This window comes from Silurus meridionalis, chromosome 12 (genome assembly GCF_014805685.1).
Source record: "Silurus meridionalis isolate SWU-2019-XX chromosome 12, ASM1480568v1, whole genome shotgun sequence".
NCBI lineage: Eukaryota > Metazoa > Chordata > Actinopteri > Siluriformes > Siluridae > Silurus > Silurus meridionalis.
The window spans coordinates 21,524,914-21,550,314 of NC_060895.1; the positions used below are offsets into that span (position 1 = coordinate 21,524,914).

The following is a 25,401-nucleotide window of genomic DNA, read 5'->3' on the forward strand; positions in this document are numbered from 1 at the left end:
GTATGCTGCTGTAATACGCTCATGTATGAGTATATGACTATGAGTATTACTTTATTATGACAAACTATGGTGTTACTATGACAACACCATAGTTGTCATTGTGTATTATAGTACACAATGGTGTTACTATGACACACTACAATGTTACTATGACACACTACAATGTTACTATGGTACACTATGATGTTACTGTGTTACTGCACTATGGTGTTATAATGAGACACTATGGTATTACGATGATACGCCATGGTTTGTACGCTTACTTTGTTACTAAGATACACAGTAAAATTATAAATAGATATATAATTGTAGCAATATTAATTTTCATGACACAATATGGTGTTATTATGACAGTATATTTTTACTATAACACACAATAGTATAATTATAACACACATTGTTACTATAGTATAATATATGGTCACAATAAGTGTGACTGCTGTATACAGAGTGAACTTTGTATAATTAAACCGGCAACGTGGACATTGATGTATGTCTCTGTGATGTTTTTGAAATGTTTGTATCATGGTTGCCAGATTTGGCCAAAAAAATAAAAAATTCAGTGGAACATTACTGGAAGATTGGAACACATTAATATATATTACTTTCTGGCAAAACAATGAGTAACACACATGGTGCTAATTTACACCTGGCCTTGGCAAAGCAGACAGAATGACCACAGCTAATTGCACAAAATTTAGCAAAATAGCCAGAGTATGTAATTACCCACACTTCCTGTTCCTTCCCACTTTGTGAGAAATTCCATCTATTTTTGTCCCTATTACACTCTAATACACGTTGCTTTAACTATGCCTTCAGGCTTCTTCATTCAGTCTTATACAGGAACACCTTTGTAAGGTTTTTAAGCCGAATATCGTCTAATTGCACCTGAATCAAATTTCAGTATCTAATTCATTTATTTTATATTAGAATTGTAACAACATAAACACATTTTTAAATTGTAAAAGTTTAAATTTCATTTCAATAGTATTAATTGGAATGTCTTGCTAATTTATTTAACTATTATAAGATATAATATATTATATACCTACTTTAATTGATTTTTTTTATCCCAATGCAGATTATTAAGTAGGTTAATGATATATGGATGAAGGTGATAAATAGAAATGTTTGTAGACACCTTTATGTGCTTTGATGTATATCACATTTAGTCCCCATTTGCTGTCATAATAACCTCCACTAATCTGGGAAGATGTTCCACTATATTTCAGAGTTTGCTTTGTATGAGATTCATTTAGCCACAAAGATGTTAGGAAGAGATATAGGTGAGGTAAGGAGGCCTGGGGTGCAATCGGCATAAAAAGATTCATCCTAAAGGTAAAGATCAGGGATCTATTGAAAAAGATCTTTCATCCCAAGCAAGAATATCTACATGAACATGGCTTTGTGTTGTCTTTGTAATGCAGGAACAGGTTTGGGTCCTCTAGCTCAAAGAGAGTAAAAATCTAATTCTACTACAAAGATGTCGTACACAATTGTGAGTCTCCAAATTTGTGGTTACAGTTTGGGAAGGATCCACAAGTAGCTGAAAATGTCAGGAGTCCAAATACATTTGTCCATATAGTGTATGGTATTTAGGGTATAACTTGATTTTTATGTGTGGCTATTCTGCACTTTTGGAGAATTTTGGCAGTAATACCTTCCTTCGTTGATTAGCTCGATGAAGGCCAATCCAGCGTTCTTCTGTATGGAGTTCTGCCATTCCTAGAAAACAGGACAAATATTCTTATCAGTTGTGATCGAACAGTCCAATATAATAAACCGGCTCAAGAGCTGTATTTGTATTTTAAAAGCATCTTTCGTGCCCATCCTCCAAAGACATCTACAACGCCTCAGTGGCAGTCAATGTGACAAAAAAAAGAAAGGTTACACATCAACGAGTGAAAGTTAACACTACTTATAGCTAAAGCCGAGTTCCTGTGAGAGCAGGGATCGTTTCGTCCTGTGAGAACAGATCCATAAACGCAAAGAGAGAAAAAGAGAGACGTAACTGTGGAGTGAAACCGTATCCCCTCGCCTCTTAAATACAGCCATTTCCTCTCTTTGAGCACCAAGTGACAGACCACTGAAGACTTCCATCCTTCTGGCTCCACTCGCCTGGAGCGCTGCTGGGACCCGTAGCAAGTTTTATTCGCTCTGTCTTTCACACACAAACACGCAAAGACACAGAACATGGGTCTGGAGCTGATTAAGAGGCCGTTTGGGAGCTTGCTCTGGGAAAACTCTGAAGCTCTCCTGTTTGCTCACAAAAGTAGGAGTGTTGGTTTGGGGGTAAAAAAAAAAAATGGGGTTGAAGAGAGAGGGGGGTGTCTGTAGGCAAGGAAAAAAGAGAAGCTGAAAAATGTTCCCAGGTCCTGGGGTGAGGAGAAGAGAGGGTTCAGAGCAGACATGCTGGGATGCCCAGAGCAGAAATATGAGTGATGCACTAAAAAAAATCATTTTCACAGACTACATCAGTAAAAGACTTCCTCGTATCCGGGAGGTTAGGATAGGTCAACAGTTCTCTCTCGAGACTCTGTGAGTGACAGACGCAGTCGGCTGTGTGCGAGTGTGTGAGTGTGTAAAACAGTGTGTTTATTGTAAACTGTGTTCTCTGCTTCCTTATGTAGTATGCAGTTTACTTATCTCTTGGGACACAGAAGAGATGTCACTAGTTTGAGTGGAAGCAACATGAGAGCACGCCTAAAAAAAGAATTATTTTTTCCTAACTTACCCTTTCAAGCATTATTTGAAATTATACACAAAATGATTAACACTTGGAGGGAAAAAAATTAACAAAATTATAAAAAAAAAATTATATTAATGAATATAATAATACAATATGATACATTTTGTAATGTAGCCAAGTATAAAATATATATTGTGTTTAGGTCAATTGTATGATGCAGCAGATTTTGAAGCAAAAATGGCATAGAAATTGAGAGAAATGCACATGCCTAATATATATATATATATATATATATATATATATATATATATATATATATATATATATATATATATGTGTGTGTATATACTGTATATGTATTAGGGTAAGATTCAACGATTTGTGTCAGTGCATCAGCATTAAAGGTAACAATGTAATGCATTGATTAAAAAAAGTGTGCATCAGATTTTGAAGTTGGCATTTGATATTTATATATAATATTTGATCTGTAGATTGATTTCTCCTCGCTAAACTGTTTCTCAGCAACGCAGCTGCTACGTGAATATGACGTATCACAACACTGCGGAGAACGAGGCGTGTCCTGAGAGTCACATAGAATACAGATTAACATGGCAGAGGTAGAGCTGTAACTTCCTGGAAACAGAACAGCAAAAAACATCTGGTCTTGTTTGATCTTTTTTCTTTTTGCACTATAAAGGCCTGATTGTGAAAGGGCCATGCGTTAGAAGTCAAAAGGCACTTTATTATTTGCTGTCTGTCTGAAACAAAGATATAAAAGTGAACTATCTGTACCATATTAAATTGCATAGCATCATATTTTTTCCACTGCATCGTATTGCATTGAATCACATTTTGTTGAATTAAATCGAAATCGGATCTCACTGCATCACTGTAGGGGTGAATCGGATTGCATTGCATCCTTTAGTTATGGATATATATATATATATATATATATATATATATATATATATATATATATATATATATATATATATATATATATTAGGCATGTGCATTTCTCTCAATTTCTATATTGTTTATATATACAGTATATATATAAACAATATAACAAGACCATTTCTGTTTAAAAAACCTAAAACAATGCCAACAAAATGTGGCTTGACCTATACGAGTTCATACACAAGGTGTGTCTATTCAATAAAAAGACTGTATTTCTAACTTTCAGACAAAGTAGGGAGAACTGATTGTGAACACCTGAGTGGTGACTTTGAACATGTCTTATGACGAATATCAACACTCTCGGCAATTCAGTTTATTGTCGGTCTTCGCCTAAAGTAGTTTAGGTGTCTGCTGTGAAAAAAATGCTAATTTTTGTGTCAATTCAAATTTTTTTGTACATTTTTACGAAACACCAGCAGAATCTTTGCAAATGATTACTGAGGCTTACGGAAAAGACTGCACGTCTCATGCCCGTGTGTTTGAGTGGCACAATAGATTAAGTGAAGGACGTAAAAATGTGGATGACGATGAACGCCATGGACGACCTTCCACTTAAAAAAAATAAATACAATAAATTGTGGAAAGAAATTCAACAGATTTTACAAAAAGAATGAATGCAGAACAGTGAATCAGCATAATTACAAGGAAGTTTTGACAACGCTGAGAGAAAGAGTCAAAAGTAAAGTCTTCATCAAGGCAATGTGCTGGCTAACACAGAACTTTCTGTCAAACAGTTTTGGTCGACAAATACATTACTACACTTGAACATCCTCCATATTCAATAGATTTAAGACACTGTGACTTTTTTATAAGGTGAAATCAGTACTAAAAGGAACACATTTTGAGTCAACTGACGCAGTAAAGAAGAAAACAGCACAGGTTTAGAAACAACTGACAAAAAAACGATCTGCTCCACACAAACAAGACTGCAGTGGTGTTGAATGTAAACGGAGTGTATATTGAAGGGGAGACACATTAGAACTAGATATATGTAGAACTATATGTATATATAAAAACAGCACCTTGGAATATCTCATATACCAGCAATTTCATATTTATTACAGTATCTTATTATTATTTTAGTTACATTTTACTGCTATAGAAGGTCTGCAAAGCAAGTCAGTTTTTGTTATCACTTCTGTTATAGCAGCTCCAAACTGTCTTTCTCTCACCGGCCTCTTGTTTTTCTCTCTCTTGAAGTTAATAAGACAAAACACACAGCTTGTCATGTTAGCGGGAAAGCGCAAGCACAAAGTTCTCCGTCTTGAAGACTTTCCCTGGTGTCTGACAGCTTAACGTTACAGCTTTACCCCTGACTGTTTCAGAGCGTTGACATTCAAAACCCCTTCTGAAAATGTTACATAAACACCACCTTGTCTCCATTTCCACACGTCTTTTCAGTCCACTTCGCTCTTTCAATTGAAATAATATTGCATTATGCATGAACGAGGAAGCGAATTCAAACAACAATGGGTTTCTGACCAAAGCTTAATATTATGCCTATGTGTGAACTACACGATATGGACAAAGTTTTGAAGACACCTGACCATAAGATTCATATGCGTTTTTTGTCCATCTTATTCCACATTGCCTGAAAATCTTCCCGTGCACAAAGACGACTCCATGAACAAATGCACTACATGGGTTGGAGCTGAAGATCTTCAATGGCCTGCTATAGATCTCAATAATCCTATTGAACACTTCTGGGATGAATGTAAATGCTGACTGCTCTCCAGGGCTCCTCACCTCACCTACATCAGTACCTGACTCTACAAAAACCAATGAGGCTGAATGAATCACACACAAATCTCCACAAACACACTCCAACACCCTGGAACATCTTCTCAAATAGGACCAAGATGCAATATTGAATGTTTAAAAAAAAACTCTGAATCTTATGGTCAGATGTTCAAACTTTTGTCTATATCATGTTTATCAATGTCTCACTTAACTACAATTGTATGCACATTTGTATGGTCTTGTACTTTATACCATTCTTTTATGCTAAGTCATTTCTCATATTTAGATTGTTGTGTGTTTTTTCATAAATTTTGAAGAAAGATCAGGGCCTACAGTATATTAGGTCTAAATGTGAATGAATTAGAGTATAATGGATGATGAATCAACCAACAATTAGGGCAAATCCCAGCTCTAACCACCTTATGCTATGTAAAATGTCATGTTCATTGTTTTAAATGTAAATATCCGTACCCATGTTAGTCCTAAGAAACAAACCTAGCTCAGCATGAGACAATTGCAAAGCGCATCTGGTTCCCAAATGTTCTGAGTGACCCCCTTAGACCTCCCTCCTCTTCTGTTTCCTCGTGTTGTTTTCTGCACCGTGTTTGCAGGCTGCTGGCTGCAGGCTGCAGTCTGGACCCTGTCAAACTCTTCATTTAGAACCCCAGATCAAATAGTGCTCATGTGACAAAAATAAACACAGGGAAAAAAATGACATGTGACTGACCGCTCAAAGCCAATTCCAAAATCGAATCAGCTTTGCTTTCAGAGATGGTGCAGTAAAGCTCATCTTTCATGCCCTTTTTTTTTTCATCAGGGATGTGAAACAATGCTCCCTGTGGGGCGTCGAATGGGATTGTGAAGTGAATTAACACTCATGTGTGCACCTCCAGAAGGTGGTAATATGATCCGTCATGTAAATAGAAAGTGTGATCACGGGCTGAGGACTGGTGAGGGTACAGCTAAGAGAAATCTGAGAACAAGAGCGGAATTTAGACTCGGTAATGGGCAGGAAGAATGCATGGTTCTAGAGGAAGAGGGGGATGATATTGAGGATAAGAATAATGTGCATGATTTAGTTTACATCAATATCCATAATGCTTTGAAGGACTGTGATGATGCTTGAGAATTAAAAGACTGGAATAACGCTAGTGTTTCGGAAATTTACATTGACACAAGTCAATACTGAAAAAATACAGCATGCTGCTGGTCTACTAAAAGACACAAAACACTTTCACAATGTTTTTTCTTTACTCAGACATTTAAAAAAAATCAATAAACTCCATTGGATGATGCGCACATCCAGCAATTAAAACCGTCCGTGTGGAAACATAGCAAAGGTTAAGTTTGGTTTCCTGATGATTTACGTAATTTGAAACACCATAATTACTTAAAAACATTTACAAGAATATTTTTCTTCAGGCTCCATGTTGAGTTTGGTTTCACTAATAGTAAACAAACATTCGCATAAATTCACAAAACTTGCGATTAATTGTTTCAGAATCTTCTGTGCACACGGTGTGCACTTTTGGGTTTCTTCTGGCCATCTTGCTGTTTTTCACACAAGACTTTAGCTCGAGGCCAGATTATCTTACCGGCTCCTTAGCCCCTGAGATAACTTGCCACACTGCCTGCTCTGGTTCCTGTTCCTGTTCCTGACCCCTGGTTTGCTCTGCCTCCTTAGTTACCTGGTTTGAACTCTCTCTCTCTCACTCTCTCGCTCGCTCTCTCTCTCTCTCTCTCGCTATATATATATATATATATATATATATATATATATATATATATATATATATATATATATATATAATTGAGTAGTTTTTTGTACTTCTACTTATTAATTTAGTTTTTAAAATCTGTAATTTTACTTTTAACCAAACATGTTTTGTTTGCAGTATAGTACATATACTACATTTTAAATCATATTAGTTACTAAGTAAAAAAAAAAAATGTAATAAAACAAAATAATAATGCAAGGGGAAAAAATTGCACCCTGAAAACTACTGCACTGATCGATTGATGGGCGAAAGAACAAACAAGCTAAACTCGCAAGAAGAACGATGGAGACGCACAAGACAGACCCAGATAAAAGCTGCCAAATCAAAGTTGTTCAATGTGTGCCCTCACTGTCTGAATTCTGAAGCTGCATTTGCGATTTCTCTCATTATTATAAATTACGTTATGAAAGAGGATATTTTTTTTGCTGCAAAAGTTACTGCAAAACTCACAATAGACTCAATTCATTGACTAGAGGTTTCTTTTTTTTTCTTATTTCCTAATGCACTTTAATAAAAAAAAAAAATTCCTTCAATTTACTTATTTGAGATTTATATCCCTCTACTTTTACACTTATTCTACTTCCCCTCACCAATTTTCTTTTATAAGATATATGGTTATAAAAAATCCAAAAATATTATATATTTGTATTATGCTCCTAAAAAAAATCTTCTAGCATTCATCCCAAACTCCCTTTCAAATTTCTTAAAAAAAAAATCCGAACCATCAACAACCATCTTTAAAACAAACTGAGTATGAAACTATGAAAACCCACCCCAAAAAGTCTGTAGTATTTTCCTCTGTGTGCTGATTGGCTGAACAGTCCTTAATAGATGCTCATCAATTTGCGGCGTCTCAATTTGACCTGTTAAGAGCTAGACCAGGCGCTTTGCTTTTATCTGCCCTTCGCCTTCGCCAACATCTGGAGGTCCTCCAGCGGTAAATCTCCTTGTCTCCACGATCCATCCTTTAAGCATGTTTAAGCTGTTACATGGAATCGACCTGCATGACCTTCAGTACAATTTCTGCCACTCTGCAGGACGGAGACACCGGCTGTCTGCGGTCTGCAATGATTCAGCATAATTAGAGAACATAAATAACCCCACCCCTAAAAAAAAAAAAAACAGTGAGATGATTATCACTAATTTATTCGTAATACTGACAGTTTGCAAAGCAGAACAGGGCAAAAGGTCGGTGTGGCAAAAACCCTTGCTGTCTGGGAGGATTAGAGCTGAGACAACTGAGAAAGAGGTTTGAGTTTGAGGTTGTTGGTAGCGAGGTAACGGCTCTGCCTACTGTCTGAATGGAAATACGCAGCACTGTGAAAGAAATGTGAGTAGCTGTACAAGGTACAGTCATGGCCAAAAATATCGGCACCCTTGCAATTCTGTCAGAAAACTGTTCCAATTGCAAATCTTCTGGTAAGAAGTCAAACTTGATACGATTTCACACAGAACTCAAAAACAGACTGGACAAAATTATTGGCACCTTGTCAACATTGTAAGAAACAATTGCTTTTCAAGCACATGTAGGCAATATAGTAATCACACTTGCAACTATTTAAAATGGAGAAAAGTCCACTCAACCGTTGTGTTGTGTGTCACACTGAGCATGGAGAAAAGAGTTGTGTAGAAGTGTTTATAGATAAGTTTTTTGGAAAGACATGGACAATCTCAATGCTACAAGTCCATTACTAGAGATCTTAATGTTCCGGTGTCCACTGTGCACAATATAATCAAGAGGTTTACAGCCCATGGCACAATAGCGAACCTCCCTGATTGTGGACAAAAGAGCAAAATTTATGAAAAATCACAACCAAGGTTTAAGCTGATCTGCAGACACAGGGTACAACAGTGTCGGCTCGCACTATCCGTCGCCATCTGAATGAAAAGGGGTAGGAGACCCAGGAGGACACCCCTGCTGAGACCCAGGAGGACACCACTGCTGACACAAAGGCTGACAAAAGTAGAGCATTTTGATAAAGGACATCATGGCACTGTTTACTTAAGAAAAAAAAGGCCTTCAAAGAAAAGGACACAGCCCCTACATTCAAACATGGTGAAGGTTCAAAGATGTTTTGGGTCGCTTTGCTGCTACTGGCACTGGATGGCTTGACTGTGTGAATGATATCATGAAATCTGTTGATTATCAAAGAATTTTGGGGCACAGCGTAGTGGACACTGTCAAAAAGCACTCGGAAATGGTTACAACAAAGCACTGGAGATTTCTGAAATGGCCAGCAATGAGTCCAGATCTGAATCCCATTGAACACCTGAGGAGAGATCTCAAAACAGCAGTTGGGAGAAGGCATCCTTCAAATCTGAAGTGACCTGAAGCAGTTTGCAAAAGTAGTCCAAAATTCCAGTAGAGACGTACAGTAAGAAACTCATTCATGATTATGGGAAGCCATTGATTTCAATTATTTTTTCCAAAGGGGGTGCTACCAAATATTAAGTTAAGGGTGCTACCAAATATTAAGTTAAGGGTGCCATTAGTTTTGTCCAGTGGATTTTTTTTGGGTTCTGTGTGGAATTGTATCAGATTTGACTTTTTCTCTCAGTTTTTTTGTGTTGTTACTATGCAAACAAAAATATTAATATGTGAATACCAAAACATTTGCAACTGCAACGATTTTCTAAAAGAAGGGTTACATTTTCTGACAGAATCGCAAGGGTGTCCGATATTTTTTTGCTTATGACCATGGGCGTAAATCCCAAAAAAAGATTATTTAAAAAAATCACACTCTCTATTATATGTATTCTCTATTATATGAAAAATTGATGTATGTATACCTAAATAATTGTGCATTTAGAAACAGTTGAGTTCCCCTTCCTCTTCCTCACAGTGGTTTGACCCACTGCCTGTGTTCCCCAGTTCATCTCACCTACTCTACACACACGAGTCAGGTGTGTGTCTGCGGCTCAATTAATGTTCAACTTCATTAACTAGGGGATTTTATTCACTTTAAATAAAGCGATTCTCTTTAATGTAGTTGATGCAGACTCATTCATAAATTAGTTGCGGCAAAAATGCTGATTAGCGATGTAGTTTTCCATGAATCTGCTCTATTAGCAATTAAAATATCACTTATCTAGTGAACGTTAGCTTGTTTACGATAGCTTGTAGCATAGAGCACTGACACTAACACGCCAAAGCTGTTTCCCATACAGTGTTTTATTTGGGACGACTTGGTATAATGTTAATTTAACATTAACACACAATTAGCATATTGTTTATCCGTGCATTTACTAAATGATCACTGTGCTACATCCGAACTGACCCCACTGTATTTTTATAATCAATTTCTATTCTGTTCTTAAATGTCCTAATTAATTTGTAAATAAAATGTTAAACCTTTATTTTAATTCCTTGTTTTTATTGTTGTGATTTTTTTTATGATAGTTTTACTTAATTCATGCTTATGACTGCAACAATTTGAATGATGTCTGGATTAAAAATTAGGATTCTGATCATGGGAATTAGTGGAAATTAATGGACAATAATAGTATCATGTATGAAAACTAAGCTACATTTAGACAAATATGTTATTTGTATGAATCAGTGTGAGACTTTTTACACAAAAATATCGCTCTTCTTCTAAAAGAAAGCGAATCTAACAAGATGATAATAATTCAGGCATGAGTTGAGCCAAAGATAGAAGATTAAGCGTCTCAAACCAAAGAAGGAGAATATAAATGTGATATAATTTAAAACTATTTAGAATTCCGAAGATGCCACGTTTTACAATATTGTTTTCTCTCTTGTTTTCTCATGATCACTACTTCATTTTCTCCAATGATGTTTTCTTTTTCTGGTGTATGTCATTTAGTACGTGTTGGAATCCAAAATCTCTATAATGAAGTTACTAATATGAACTTAAAGTTAAAGTTGATAAATGATGCCGCAATGATGCTGCCTCTCGGACATAAACCGAAAAATTAAGTAAAGATCACGAGGAAACATGTTTATGTTGAGGTCACAAGAAAACAAATCTTGTGTCTGGATCACGAGAAAATTAAGTCGTGATAAGGAAAAATTATATTGCATGGCCTCTTAAGCCTTCCATATAAAACAGTTATTATTACCCTGTATGTTATCCATGATCAGATGATTTTATGCAGACCTGGCAACAACGTTTTGACTGTTCTCCATCTCAGTATTTCTGAGCAATAAATATAATGCAGACATTTTGAGACTTGCAAGCTCTTCAAAGGGCACACATCGTATTCTTTCAATCCAGACTTAACAAATGGGTCAAAAAGTAAACAAAACATATAAAAAATAAGTATATTTAGAATAAAAAGCTGATAGCTCAACATCTTCTCAAACAGAAACTTATAATATGTCTCAAAGTACAAGCAAAAATGGCTCAACAGGCCCAAAATATAACATTACGTCAAAACACTTCTATCTTCTCTAGATCAATCCTTTCCTTTTCAGGCTAGCATTCCAGCTTCATCCTGAGAGAGTGTGTATAAATCATGGCCTGTGGAGTGCTGGCTCCAAACATGCCCCGATGGCTCAAAAAATGACATTGGGCCTGATATCGGGTTTCACCCCTCCAGGTCCTGATCGATAGATCAGACCTAGCTTTTACCCTGAGAGCTTCTAATGGCAGGAAGTCCTGGAGCCGGGCGTAATGCTATCTCCGCATTGATGGAGGGAGGAAAGAGGAAAGGAAGGGCTGAGGGATTCTGACGCTGCGCTCAGTAATAACTTCAACATACACCGAGCACCCAGGCTCACTCGTCAGCCATAAAAACAAAAGAAATGGCAAAAGAAAAACTTCAAAAGAAAAGGAGCAGAGCAGCAGGACTTGCACTGAGCGCCACTCAGTCTGGAGGCAGGAACCTTTATCAGGCCTGGTCTATGGATGTGCAGAACTTCACGAGTATTAACTAAATCTCCTTCTGAGTGGCGTGTTCAGAGATATGGACAGCACTGAGGTGCCACTGGCTTCCAAAAAGCCCCACGGAGCTCTACAAACAGCAGGATCCTCCGAGAGAGACGCTGAGGTAATGGTTTCCTTATGGGCTCGCTGGGCAAGACTGATGGGCTGACAGAAGGTATGTTAAATATCTCCTCCTCTGATGGCAACACTGGGAGTTTGACCCTTTTGAAAGCAAAGGCTTAACAAGAGACCAGGGAGATCAGTGAGCTGTAATATGTCACTGGGAGTTAAAGGACTGCTGGGAAGCTCCTGTAGGATCCTATGCTGAGCGTGCCCAGTGCTTGTCAGGGGGCATCTTTTAACGCATTAGACCAGAAAAGTTTGGAACAGTTTCAAACAAGATCATTCTGCAAAGTTAAGATGACAATTTCTTTTACAAAACTCACCGGGTCAAAGTACACACGTAAATTTTTGCTCAAGAGAAATACAATTTCCTTGAGCTAGATACACTCACCTGAGAGCAAAGCAGCATGACCAGCTCCACCACTGAGGTACTCGACTTCATACACACCAGACCTGATGAAGACCAGAAAGAAAAAAGCGTTAGGCATCTATTCAACACTCAGGTTCATTGATATCAATAGAAATTTGTAAGAAGATATCTTTGCTGTCGTAGACACACTTCTGGTATTAATGGCAGGTAATTCCTCCATCCTAAAGGTTATCAGTAAAAAAATATGTTCCAAATTTTGTCTATTTCTTACAGCAAAACAAGGACATTATAGATACACCAAAAATGAATGCTGTGGAACTTCCAGAAAACAAGTTAGTTCCTTTTGTCAGTTATGAAAATTATTGACATTTACGGCATATTGGCAGAAGTTCATATCTGAAGTGACTTTTATTTAACTCCTTCATACAACTGAGCATCTATGGGGTTAAGAGCCTTTCTCAGGGGTCCAGAAGTGGCAGCTTGGTGTGGCTGTAAATTAAACTCATGACCCTTATATCCAAAGTTAAAGAAACCATAAAGTACAAAATCTTCTGTCCTAAAGACTTTCTTATGGTGGAAAACCTTACTTTTGATGACTTGTACCTTTAACTGTTACAAAATATATATCATGATACATTTTTCCTAAAACATCCTAGAGAATTAACTGTTACTGTAGAGACAATTGCATAATAGAAACATTGAGAAAATCACAGTATCAAGCAGAAGATCTTCAGTCCTGTAGACTTTCCAATTGTAGAAAATCGTAACTTAATTTCTATTATAAAATTGTTTTTATAGTAACAATTATTTCTCTAGGATGTGTATAACCAGTAGCTATATATAACATTAAACATGATATACATTTTAGTTTTGTCTCTCAAGGGGATTAATATACACCTGTGATTTGTCTCCATACCACAACTGCTGTGAGAACTGCACTGACTTCTGACCAATCAGAATTAAGAATTCAACAACAATTATGTTATTGCTGTTACAACCAAAAATATTATGTCTGCAATTTTGCCACACAAATATAAGCCTGTTTAAGCATGAATGCACGTGGGGCTTTCTGTAAGCCGATGTCACGTCACGTCAAAGGCCCGTCTTTCAGACATCTAACAGTTCTTTCCAAAAGCAAGATAACGTCTCTGGAGTGGTTAGAGGTCATCCTGTGTCTGTCAGCTCTTAGATTACTTTAAGCAACATAAATCGTAGTGTATCTTTCCCAAATCCTCGGATTGCCCCAACGGCGCCAAGAGCAACGGCAGTGAAACAATCTTGGTGAAGAAAATTCGAGTAAACACAATAAGGTCGCCCAAATCCTCTCACACACTTAACACCACGTGACTAAACGTATTTAATTTCCCTAGAGAAATGCGTGAGGCAGAGCGACAGACATCTTGAGAGAACATTGTGTCTGTAGTACAAGAAAAAAAAATCACTTGGTGCCCTGCGATGTACACCTTCTATTAATGACTTTTGAATCTATTAGTGTGAAATCTATATTGTCTATCTGTCTCTCTTAATATATACTGTCTACATCACAATATGTACAAAAGTTTGTGGACACTTCAGCTTAGTTCGGTATGTGCAACAGGTACTGATGTAAGGGAGTTAAGGAGGTCAGCGTTCATATTAATCTCCAAAGTGTTCAGTTGTAAATATAGCGGGCCACTCAAGACCTTCACGAAGCTGGCTTTGTGCACAGGGGCACAGTCATGCTTGAACAGATTTGGGTCGCTTAGTTCGAGTGAGAAGAAAATGTCATGCTACAGCATCAAAGGCATTGTATATTGCGGAATTGTGTGCTTCCAACGTTGTGGTAAGAGTTTGGGAAAGAACCACAAATGGCTGGGAAAATCAGATACCTTCATCTTCTTCTTCTTTCGGCTTCTCCCAGTAGGGGTTGCCACAGAGGATCATCCGTCTCCACAAACCCTCTGTCCTCTACATCTACATCTGTCACACCAACTACCTGCATGTTTTTCTTCATCTATATAGTGTATATATGAGATGCTGAAGGATTTGGCTTAAATATGTATCTCCTCAAAACTAAAAGCACGGTGTGCAAAATTCCCTATGGTCATTATCATCAATGATATGAGGTACAAATCCGTTAACCTAATATAAATGTGGATCAGTTCAAAACAGGACTAGAAAAAGAACCCACACTGGAACCCTAAATTCCTCAGAGATCTTCAGTGTGTTCCTATTAGCATATCACAACCACGTGCTCAAAATATCCTTAAATTTACTCCACATTTTAACCCAAAGTGGGCGTGGTTAAAATGTGAAGTGTTTTAATTGTTGATAATTATGTAGAAATGGTAGCAGTGTCAGTCTGGTGTATAAATGTTAGTTATTACAGGCTTTTACAGTTCCTCAGCCTCAGCTACATCCCTCAAGTTGATAGCTGTTAACTAAACTACACATTTTCCTGCCCACTGTAATAAATTTTTCCCTAAATGTGGTATAACTTTCTTGAAAGCATTTACAATTGAAAAATAAACAAAAAATTCATTGTTTAATATAAATTCATTGTAAACATTATGGTCACCGGAATGAATGTGCTCTTTGTGTTTCTCAGAAAATTTATCATTAATTATTGAAAGTAACAAAATAACCATTTACATGATTTGGGGTTTTTTTGTATCCTCAAGAATTTTAGAAACGATACACCATGCCTACACACACACACAGAGCACTTCCTGTTCATATTTATATGTGTATACGTTTAGAACACATGTTCGTTCTAAATACTCTTATTTGGCTGCATGTCCAGTTCTCATACAGAGACACTTAAGGACAGGATGTAAAGTTTTCAGCCTTTAAGTGGCTTTTGGTTTGCTATAGATCTAGGAGTAGAGTACATAGTACTTAAAAAGAAAATCTATATATATATTTGTTTATTTTTTCTCAACATGTATATCTGTTGATACATACTGTAATCTTATAAGTTTCCCAGCATGTTGATGGACAGATCGAGCATCTCCAACTGGTATCTAAAATGTCCCACCGTGTCACTGAAACATCCTCTTAAATCAGAATGATCGCTTCTTTGCTAACAAACCTGCGGAAGCTGTAATATTTCAGAGGCCAAGCATCCCTGGCCCCGTCTTTACAATCCCTATTTCACATTTACGAGGCTGAGGTTATGTCCCAGCATGCCGTACATGAGGTGACCTCTAAACGGGCGCTGCGACCCCCGACTCTCACTCCATCCTCCCATAAGTCAGGTGGCTACTTGACCCCAAGCTCATGCTGCTGGACAAACTAAATGCATTCTATTTAAACAGAGCCATGCTGAGCTTTTCCAGTTAATGGCACTGTGCCTGAATGTGTCATTGTCAGACGGCTGTGGCAGCTCCACCTCAGGCTGCTGAGCATTCACAACAAGCGCACTGTTTCACCATGGGGCCTCGATCTCAACTCCAAGTGCACGAGAGTGGTTCAGGGGGCCAGGCACGACATAATTGCCCCCTGTGACCGCGATTTTGAAGGGGGGACGGGCTGGGGCTTGACCCTTGATGCCGTGAAGGGTGATGGATGGTGGGTAATTATGGGTAAATACGGCGCCTTTGCACCGCCGAACAGTATTTCAGCTGTAAGAGAGAGGAAGTGAAGAAGGTGGGGAAAAAACAGGCATCTCTTCTTCTAAACTGCAGGATGGACAGATGGATGGAGAACTAGTGCCAAAATCAGTGCAGGGATGGTAGACACAGAGGGATGAGTCATGCACTGGAAATTGGTGATTATGTGTCTGGGAGTGTGTTTAGTTTTGTTTGGAAAAGGACGTAACAAGCGACTGTGGTCTGTGACTGTGTATCTCGAGCAGAAAAGATGATCATTATGAGGTTCTGCTTTGTAGAGGGAAAACTACAGTTTGTAGGTATAATAAACATATGTAGAGTCGGGCACAAAAGTCAGGCTGCTTTAATTCTTTTAAAAAAAAATTAAAAGCAGGGAAATTACTAAACATATTTACATCAATATTTACATTTCGTGAGATATACTTATTCAATTTGATGTAAAATAATACCATATACTGTATATACACACAAATGTAAAATTGTCATAAAAATGATATTAAAACAAAAAACTACAAAATCTAAACATTAATAATAATAACAATAATAAATATTATTGTTATTATTTTTTATTATTAACAAAAACAAAGTATAGTCTTATATTTTTAGGCGTTTTTGTTTGTTTATCTTTTAAATAAACATTTATTTAAAAAGAAACTTAATAAATAAACAATGAATCAATAAATTAATAATTATACACTTTTTTGTTTGTTTGTTTGTTTGTTTGTTTGCCTGTTTTTTTTGTTTGTTTGTTTTTAAATGACAGTTATACAGGTAATAAAAACAACATTGTCATGGGGAGTAAAAACAAACAAACAAACAAACAAACACATAAATGTAATACTTTAAATAAATAATGAATGAAGGAATTTATTTGTACAATAAAAAAATGTTGTTTGTATACTATTATTATTATTTTAATTATTATTATCATTATTATTCCTTTTTCCTGTTATTTTCCATTTTTCTAAAATGTTAACTAACCTGTTGAAAATGGTGATGTAGGTAGAAACATCAAGCTGTTAAAACAAAACTTATATAAATTATATAAAATGCATAACAAAAGCCGCACAGTTCTGATGTGGCAGTCTCTGATCTTATCGTTTTTTTAAAAACTCAGTTAAAGAAGTCTATTAATGACTGAAATAAACCCAAGCAGTGATTTAAGCACCGACTTTCTGCTTTTGAGGATGAGTTTAATTGAGGATGAGTATCAAGAGACATGAGAAAGACGTGGTCACATTTTAGATGCAGTGTGAAGTGAAGGAACGAGCGCTCGGACCCTGACCAGGTGTTTTCTTCAGAAGTGTGTGTGACTCGGAACAGGACTCTGCGTTTATCTGAACTACATGTTTATTTAGGCTCCTGGCAGAGTGAGATCATGGCTGTGCTCACACTTATTCACACTCATCACAGCAACACAAACACACACACACACACACACACACACACACACACACACACACACACACTCTGGCCCTTCCTCTTCACTTTATCCTGACTGTATCTGTCAGATAAGCCACCTTGGATGATGGTGGTGTAAATTAGTGACATGTGTGTGTGTGTGTGTGTGTGTGTGTGTGTGTGTTCCTCTCACAGCAACACATTTTTTTTTCACTGCGCTGTAATCGAGTCTCTTGAGGTGTGAATACATGTGCAGGAATACATTAAACTAAACAAACTGCTATTAAGTGCTATAGGCCACACTATACTGAATGGAGGCTCTGAATACAGAACAATGTGGAGTGTGGGAGAGAGAGAGAGAGAGAGAGAGAGAGAGTAGGAGAAATTGTATGTGTAAAAAAGAGTGTGAGTTTTCGAGCGAATGTTTGAGAAAGAGGAAGTGTGAGTGAGTGAAGGTGTGAATGAGGATGTAAGTGTAAATGTGAAAGAGAGTGTGAATGAGAATGCAAGTTTAATTCAAGTCATTTTTATTTGTATACAGCTTTTAACAATTGACATTGTTTTAAAGCAGCTTTGCACAGATAATGTGGTGATAAAGAATGAAGATGATGTTCTTTATAACAGTAAGTTTGTCCGTATGAACAAGTCGGTGGCGAAAGTGGTGAGTTGGACAGTGAGAGAATAAGTGTGAAAGAGGGTGAGTGTGTGTGTGAGAGAGAGAGAGAGAGAGAGAGAGAGAGAGAGAGAGAGAGAGAGAGAAATTGTATGTGTAAAAAGAGTGTGAGTTTTCGAGCGAATGTTTGAGAAAGAGGAAGTGTGAGTGAGTGAAGGTGTGAATGAGGATGTAAGTGTAAATGTGAAAGAGAGTGTGAATGAGAATGCAAGTTTAATTCAAGTCATTTTATTTGTATACAGCTTTTAACAATTGACATTGTTTTAAAGCAGCTTTGCACAGATAATGTGGTGATAAAGAATGAAGATGATGTTCTTTATAACAGTAAGTTTGTCCGTATGAACAAGTCGGTGGCGAAAGTGGTGAGTTGGACAGTGAGAGAATAAGTGTGAAAGAGGGTGAGTGTGTGTGTGAGAAAGAGAGAGAAAGAGAGAGAGAGAGGGGGTGTAAGTGAAAGTGTATAAGTATAACTGTAGAGAGAATGTGTGTGTGTGTGTGTGTGTGTGTGTGTGTGTGTGTGTGAAAGTGTGATTGAGAGTGTAAGTGTGATAAAGACTGAGTGTGTACATAAAAGTGAGCAAGAGTGAGTGTGTGAGTGAAAGAATGAGTGAGAGTGTGAGAATGTGTGTGAGTGAAAGTGTGAGTGTGAGAGATAAAAGTGTGAGTTCCTTATTATAATCAGATAAATGAAACACATGGGAAGTGCTGACTGTATGATTATACAGTATTTATTATAATAATGCTGTACCTTCTATAAGAAGCTCCTGACCGTGGCTGCCCAGAAGAGTGCGACTCAGGAAGGGTGCAAAGTCCACAAAGATCTCCCTCAGCAAGGGCGCGACTTTCTCCAGGGCTCGCTCCAACTTAGCAGTAATACTGAGAGAGAGAGAGAGAGAGAGAGAGAGAGAGAGAGAGAGAGAGAGAGAGAGCAGGGGGGGGAAGAGAGACAGAGTATATGTATAATATATGAAAGCACAGCACTTTAGGACTGAGGTTGAGGGAACAGAAATAGTTTATGCTCTTGTCTGCTGTACACAGCTTTACACCCAAGAAAGCAGCAGTCATTTGTCAGTCAGAGTAACACTTTCTGTATTCAGGTGTCTGTGTTGAGTGAAGTGGAGGGCAGACTGCACTCAGTGTGTTACGCAGGACTGTGATGCTGCACACAAAGATAACTTTATCTATATATGTAGCGGTCTGCTTGTATGCAGTCACGTGCTTAAGAGGAAGCACCTGACTGTCTTCACACTCCCACACTGGTACCTGGGAGAGAGTGAAAAAAAGCTGCTGTTGGTGTGAGTGAATTATACACAACTCCATTAATAAGAAAAGAAGGGGAAAGGAGATAAAGACAGACAGACAGACAGACAGACAGAGAGATAGAAATGAAATATATATAGACAGACAGACAGAGACATATTATTATAGCCACTTCTACACACACAAGTGTGATGTGTATGGTGTGATGTGTATGGTGTGTATGAGTGTGATGTGTATGAGTGTAATGTGTGTGAGATTAAGGAATGTGGGTGGTGTGTATGGTGTGATGTGTAGGGTGCGATGTGTGTGAGTGTGATGTGTATGAGTGTAATCAGTGTGATGTGTATGGTGTGTATGGCATGATGTGTAGATTGTGTATGGTGTGTATGAGTGTGATGTGCAGGGTGTGTGAGTGTGATGTGTATGGTGTGATGTGTAGGTTGTGTATGGTGTGTATGGTGTGATGTGTAGGTTGTGTATGGTGTGATGTGTATGAGTGTGAGTGTGAGTGTGATGTGTGAGTGTGAGTGTGATGTGTATTAGTGTAATTGGTGTGATGTGTATGGGGTGATGTGTAGGTTGTGTATGGTGTATGAGTGTGATGTGCAGGGTGTGTGATGTGATGTGTGTGAGTGTGAGGTGTATGAGTGTAATCAGTGTGATGTGTATGGTGTGTATGGTGTGATGTAGATTGTGTATGGTGTGTATGAGTGTGATGTGCAGGTGTGTGAGTGTGATGGGTGTGAGTGTGAGGTGTATTAGTGTAATCGGTATGATGTGTATGGTGTGATGTGTAGGTTGTGTATGGTGTGTATAAGTGTGATGTGCAGGGTGTCTACGATGTGATGTGTGTGAGTGTGATGTGTGTGAGTGTGATGTGTATGAGTGTGATGTGCAGGGTGTGTACGATGTGATGTGTGAGTGTGATGTGATGTGTGAGTGTGATGTGCAGGTGTGTATGATGTGATGTGATGTGAGTGAGTGTGATGTGATGTGTATGAGTGTGATGTGCAGGGTGTGTACGATGTGATGTGAGTGTGATGTGTGAGTGTGATGTATGAGTGTGATGTGTGAGTGTGAGTGTGATGTGTGAGTGTGATGCAGGGTGTGTATGATGTGATGTGTGAGTGTGATGTGTGTGATGTGTGTGAGTGTGATGCAGGGTGTGTATGATGTGATGTGTGAGTGTGATGGGTGTGAGTGTGATGTATGGTGTGATGTGTGAGTGTGATGTGTGAGTGTAATCAGTGTGATGTATATGGTGTGTATTGTGTGATGTGTAGGTTGTGTATAATGTGTGTATGAGTGTGATGTGCAGGGTGTGTACGATGTGATGTGTGTGAGTGTAATCAGTGTGATGTGTATGGTGTGATGTGTAGATTGTGTATAGTGTGTATGGTGTGTATGGTGTGTATGAGTGTGAGCGTCTCTCAGTTGAACACAGGTTAGACATCGCAGTCTGTGCAGCCAGACACCTTCATCATTGACTTCACACTCTCTGTGAGTGCTGCCCGTTACTGCTGCCATGGCAACTGATCTGCCATTCCTAGTGTGGGAGATGAGCCGAAGATTGAATGTGTGTGTGTTTGTGTGTGTGTGTGGAAAGTGGAAAGACCCCCAGAGAAAAATGAGTCTCACATATGTAGACCCATAGAAAGACACACTTACACACACACTTCTTTTTCTGCATCCACACAATAGATAGACTATGTGATTTCTGTCATAAGAATGAATGGGCTCAAGGTCCATGGAAGAATAGTCTTCACACACACACACACACACACACACACACACACACACACACACACACACACACACACACACACACACACACAGACAAACACATACACTTAACAGACTTACAGACACCTTACAGTTATTTTATATTAGAACTTAATAAGACCAGCTTGACAGCTCAAACACACACACACACACACACACACACACACTTGTGTGCATGCCACCTAAGGTGTAAGGTGTAGGTGTGATGTGTAGGATGTCTTGTTTGTCGCAACCTCGGCAGCAATGACAAAAGCAAGTCATGTGATCTTTCACCTGAGCTGGAAACAAAAGAAAAAGCTCTAGCATCTGAAAGCGGATACTGACACACACACACACACACACACACACACACACACACACACACACACACACACACACACTCTCCCCTTCTCTTCTGTCTCTCAGGCACACACACTCAGGCACTGACTTCAGTCCCCCTCTGCTGGCAGTGTTCTGCTGCTGCGTTATTTTATTTTAATTGCACAGACTGAACACACACACACACACACACACACACACACACAAAATTGACACATTAGCATAATTTTTTTCATGACGGAATAGACACATTAAATAAAGAAATTTATTTATTGTATGTATTTTTTATGTAATTACCAAACAAACGAATAAATAATAATAATAATAATAATAATAATAATAATAATAATAAATAAAAATCATTATTATCATTATTATTAATATTATTATTATTAATAATATTATTATTATTTGCTTAGTTAGTAAAGAATTTAATTAATTACTTATTTAGCTAGATATTTTTTCCTTTCCACTTCCAACCATTATAATATAATATAATATAATATAATATAATATAATATAATATAATATAATATAATATAATATAATGATAATAATAATAATGAGGAAAATATGATAATAATTTATTATTATTATTATTATTATTATTATTACTTTTTATTATATTTACAATATAAAATATTTAAATATAAAAAACATAGCAACATTAAGATGCAGTAAACTGGTAACACTGTTTTACAGAAGGCTGGAGATCTTGAAATTGTAGCTCATTACAAATCAGGTCCACTGTAACAGTGGATAATAAGCTGTGACCAGTTTTGCCATTTTCTCCACTTTATAAAGACAAAAGTATAAAATTAGACATTTATACTCAGCACTCTTCCAATGCTTTACTTTTTAAATCATAATCTCAAATATGCTTTTTTTTATATTATTCTATTTACATTTATTATCATTTGGCAGATGAACTTATCCACCGAGACTTCCATTTGAAGCTGTGGGCTTAAGTTTTTGCTCAGGGGCTCAAGAGTGGCAGCTTGGTGTGACTGGGATTTGAACTTATACGATTCAGATCCAAAGTCCAATGCCTTAAACACTCAGCTACCAGTCTAAAAGTCTTAATTAAATCCAGGGCAAATGAAGTAGAGTAGCGCCACTATAATGTAAAAGCGCATGGAGGTGACTGCAGGGTTACTGATCTAAGCTGATATGATCTCCTCAACCCAGAGCACTAATTATGTTCAGATGACTTTACTGTACAAGCATGCGTTGTGGACACCTGACATGAGATTGCTATGTGCTTTTTGAACATTCAGTCCATTCCACATTTAGTCCCTATTTGCTCTTATAATATTCACACTTTTGGGAAGGTGTTCCACTAGATTTTGTGCTTGTGAGAATTCTGGTACGGATGTAGATGAGAAGGTGAGGAGGTCTGGGGTGCAGTCAGCATTCAAATTCATCCCAAAGGTGCTCAATAGGGTTGAGGTCAGAGCTCTATAGCAGCAAGAACTTTCACCAAAACCCATGTATCCAAGCATCTCTATATGGAGCTGGCATTTTTGCACTGGAGCAGTACCATGGCTGAACAGGTTTAGATCCACTAGTTTACATGAAGGGAAAATTTTATTCTGAAAAGGTCTAAAAAAGTCAGGTGTCCCTAAACTTTTCTCCATAGACTGATGAGACTGATGAAGGAGGTAAATATACATTATTCATCACAGTTATTGATCTTTTGATTGATTCATGTCAAAAGTGTGAGCTTTTAAGCCTCCACAGCTTCCCAACATATTATATGGGTTTTAAATACGATAGTGAATGAGTTGGAAATGCAGCAAATGCAGTGTTAAAGATAATACAAAAAAGTTAGTGTATAAAATTTCACACATTGTGACAGAATTCAATCGTATTCGTCCGTCTAGCAGGCACCATCTCACCTCATGTTCTCCATGGTGTCCTCGGGCATCGGTCCGACCGTCTGTACGGCTGGAAGGTTCTTACTGGTGGCTCCGTTCACAAAGCCGGATGATGATGAGCAGGAGGAAGAGGCAGGGTCTGCAGCTCCTAGAATACATAAGACAAAAAACACACACTTTCAACACACTCCATATGTCATGTAAATCAGTGTAGATGGTGCTGATAAAACTTTTTGATCAGCTCAGATCATACTAATGCACTCGTCCATTATAAAACATTTACTCAAGGGTCTGGATGGTGGATGGACCACACAATAAGAAACAAAAATGAAGACAAATTATTTTTGTAAATGTTTATTCAAATTATTCTTGTAAACAATACTTTTGATATGTTTCCACACGGACGGTTAATGAGGTGATACCTGAGAACCTGTACCTCTTATAACTTTCATAGAGATTACATAATCAGAATATGGTTATATGGTATTATATATATATATATATATATATATATATATATATATATATATATATATATATATATATATATATATATATATATACAGTGAGGAAAATAAGTATTTGAACACCCTGCTATTTTGCAAGTTCTCCCACTTAGAAATCATGGAGGGGTCTGAAATTGTCATGCATGGTGCATGTCCACTGTGAGAGACATAATCTAAAAAAATAATCCAGAAATCACAATATATTATTTTTAAACTATTTATTTGTATGATACAGCTGCAAATAAGTATGTGAACACCTGTCTATCAGCTAGAATTCTGACCCTCAAAGACCTGTTAGTTTGCCTTTAAAATGTCCACCTCCACTACATTTATTATCCTAAATTAGATGCACCTGTTTGAGGTCGTTAGCTGCATAAAGACACCTGTCCACCCCATACAATCAGTAAGAATCCAACTACTAACATGGCCAAGACCAAAGAGCTGTCCAAAGACACTAGAGACAAAATTGTACACCTCCACAAGGCTGGAAAGGGCTACGGGAAATTGCCAAGCAGCTTGGTGAAAAAGGTCCACTGTTGGAGCAATCATTAGAAAATGGAAGAAGCTAAACATGACTGTCAATCTCCCTCGGACTGGTGCTACATGCAAGATCTCACCTTGTGGGGTCTCAATGATCCTAAGGAAGGTGAGAAATCAGCCCAGAACTACACGGGAGGAGCTGGTCAATGACCTGAAAAGAGCTGGGACCACCGCTTCCAAGGTTACTGTTGGTAATACACTAAGACGCCATGGTTTGAAATCATGCATGGCACGGAAGGTTCCCCTGCTTAAACCAGCACATGTCCAGGCACGTCTTAAGTTTGCCAATGACCATTTGGATGATCCAGAGGAGTCATGGGAGAAAGTCATGTGGTCAGATGAGACCAAAATAGAACTTTTGGGTCATAATTCCACTAAACGTGTTTGGAGGAAGAAGAATGATGAGTACCATCCCAAGAACACCATCCCTACTGTGAAGCATGGGGTGGTAGCATCATGCTTTGGGGTGTTTTTCTGCACATGGGACAGGGCAACTGCACTGTATTAAGGAGAGGATGACCGGGGCCATGTATTGCGAGATTTTGGGAACAACCTCCTTCCCTCAGTTAGAGCATTGAAGATGGGTCGAGGCTGGGTCTTCCAACATGACAATGACCAAGCACACAGCCAGGATAACCAAGGAGTGGCTCTGTAAGAAGCATATCAAGGTTCTGGCATGGCCTAGCCAGTCTCCAGACCTAAACCCAATAGAGAATCTTTGAGGAGCTCAAACTCCGTGTTTCTCAGCGACAGGCCAGAAACCTGACTGATCTAGAGAAGATCTGTGTGGAGGAGGCCAAAATCCTCCTGCAGTGTGTGCAAACCTGGTGAAAACTACAGGAAACGTTTGACCTCTGTAATTGCAAACAAAGGCTACTGTACCAAATATTAACATTGACTTTCTC

The 25,401-nt window shown here is 37.9% G+C and overlaps 1 protein-coding gene across 1 annotated transcript in view; it reads right to left on the reverse strand.

Annotated features, from left to right (window-relative positions):
- nbeab (neurobeachin b) overlaps positions 1–25,401 on the reverse strand; it is a 426,194-nt gene that overhangs the window by 171,566 nt on the left and 229,227 nt on the right. Inside the window, 4 exon segments of the mRNA XM_046863205.1 lie at positions 1,661–1,725; positions 12,571–12,632; positions 18,962–19,089; positions 23,472–23,598. Of these exon segments, the coding sequence (XP_046719161.1) occupies positions 1,661–1,725; positions 12,571–12,632; positions 18,962–19,089; positions 23,472–23,598 (382 nt within the window).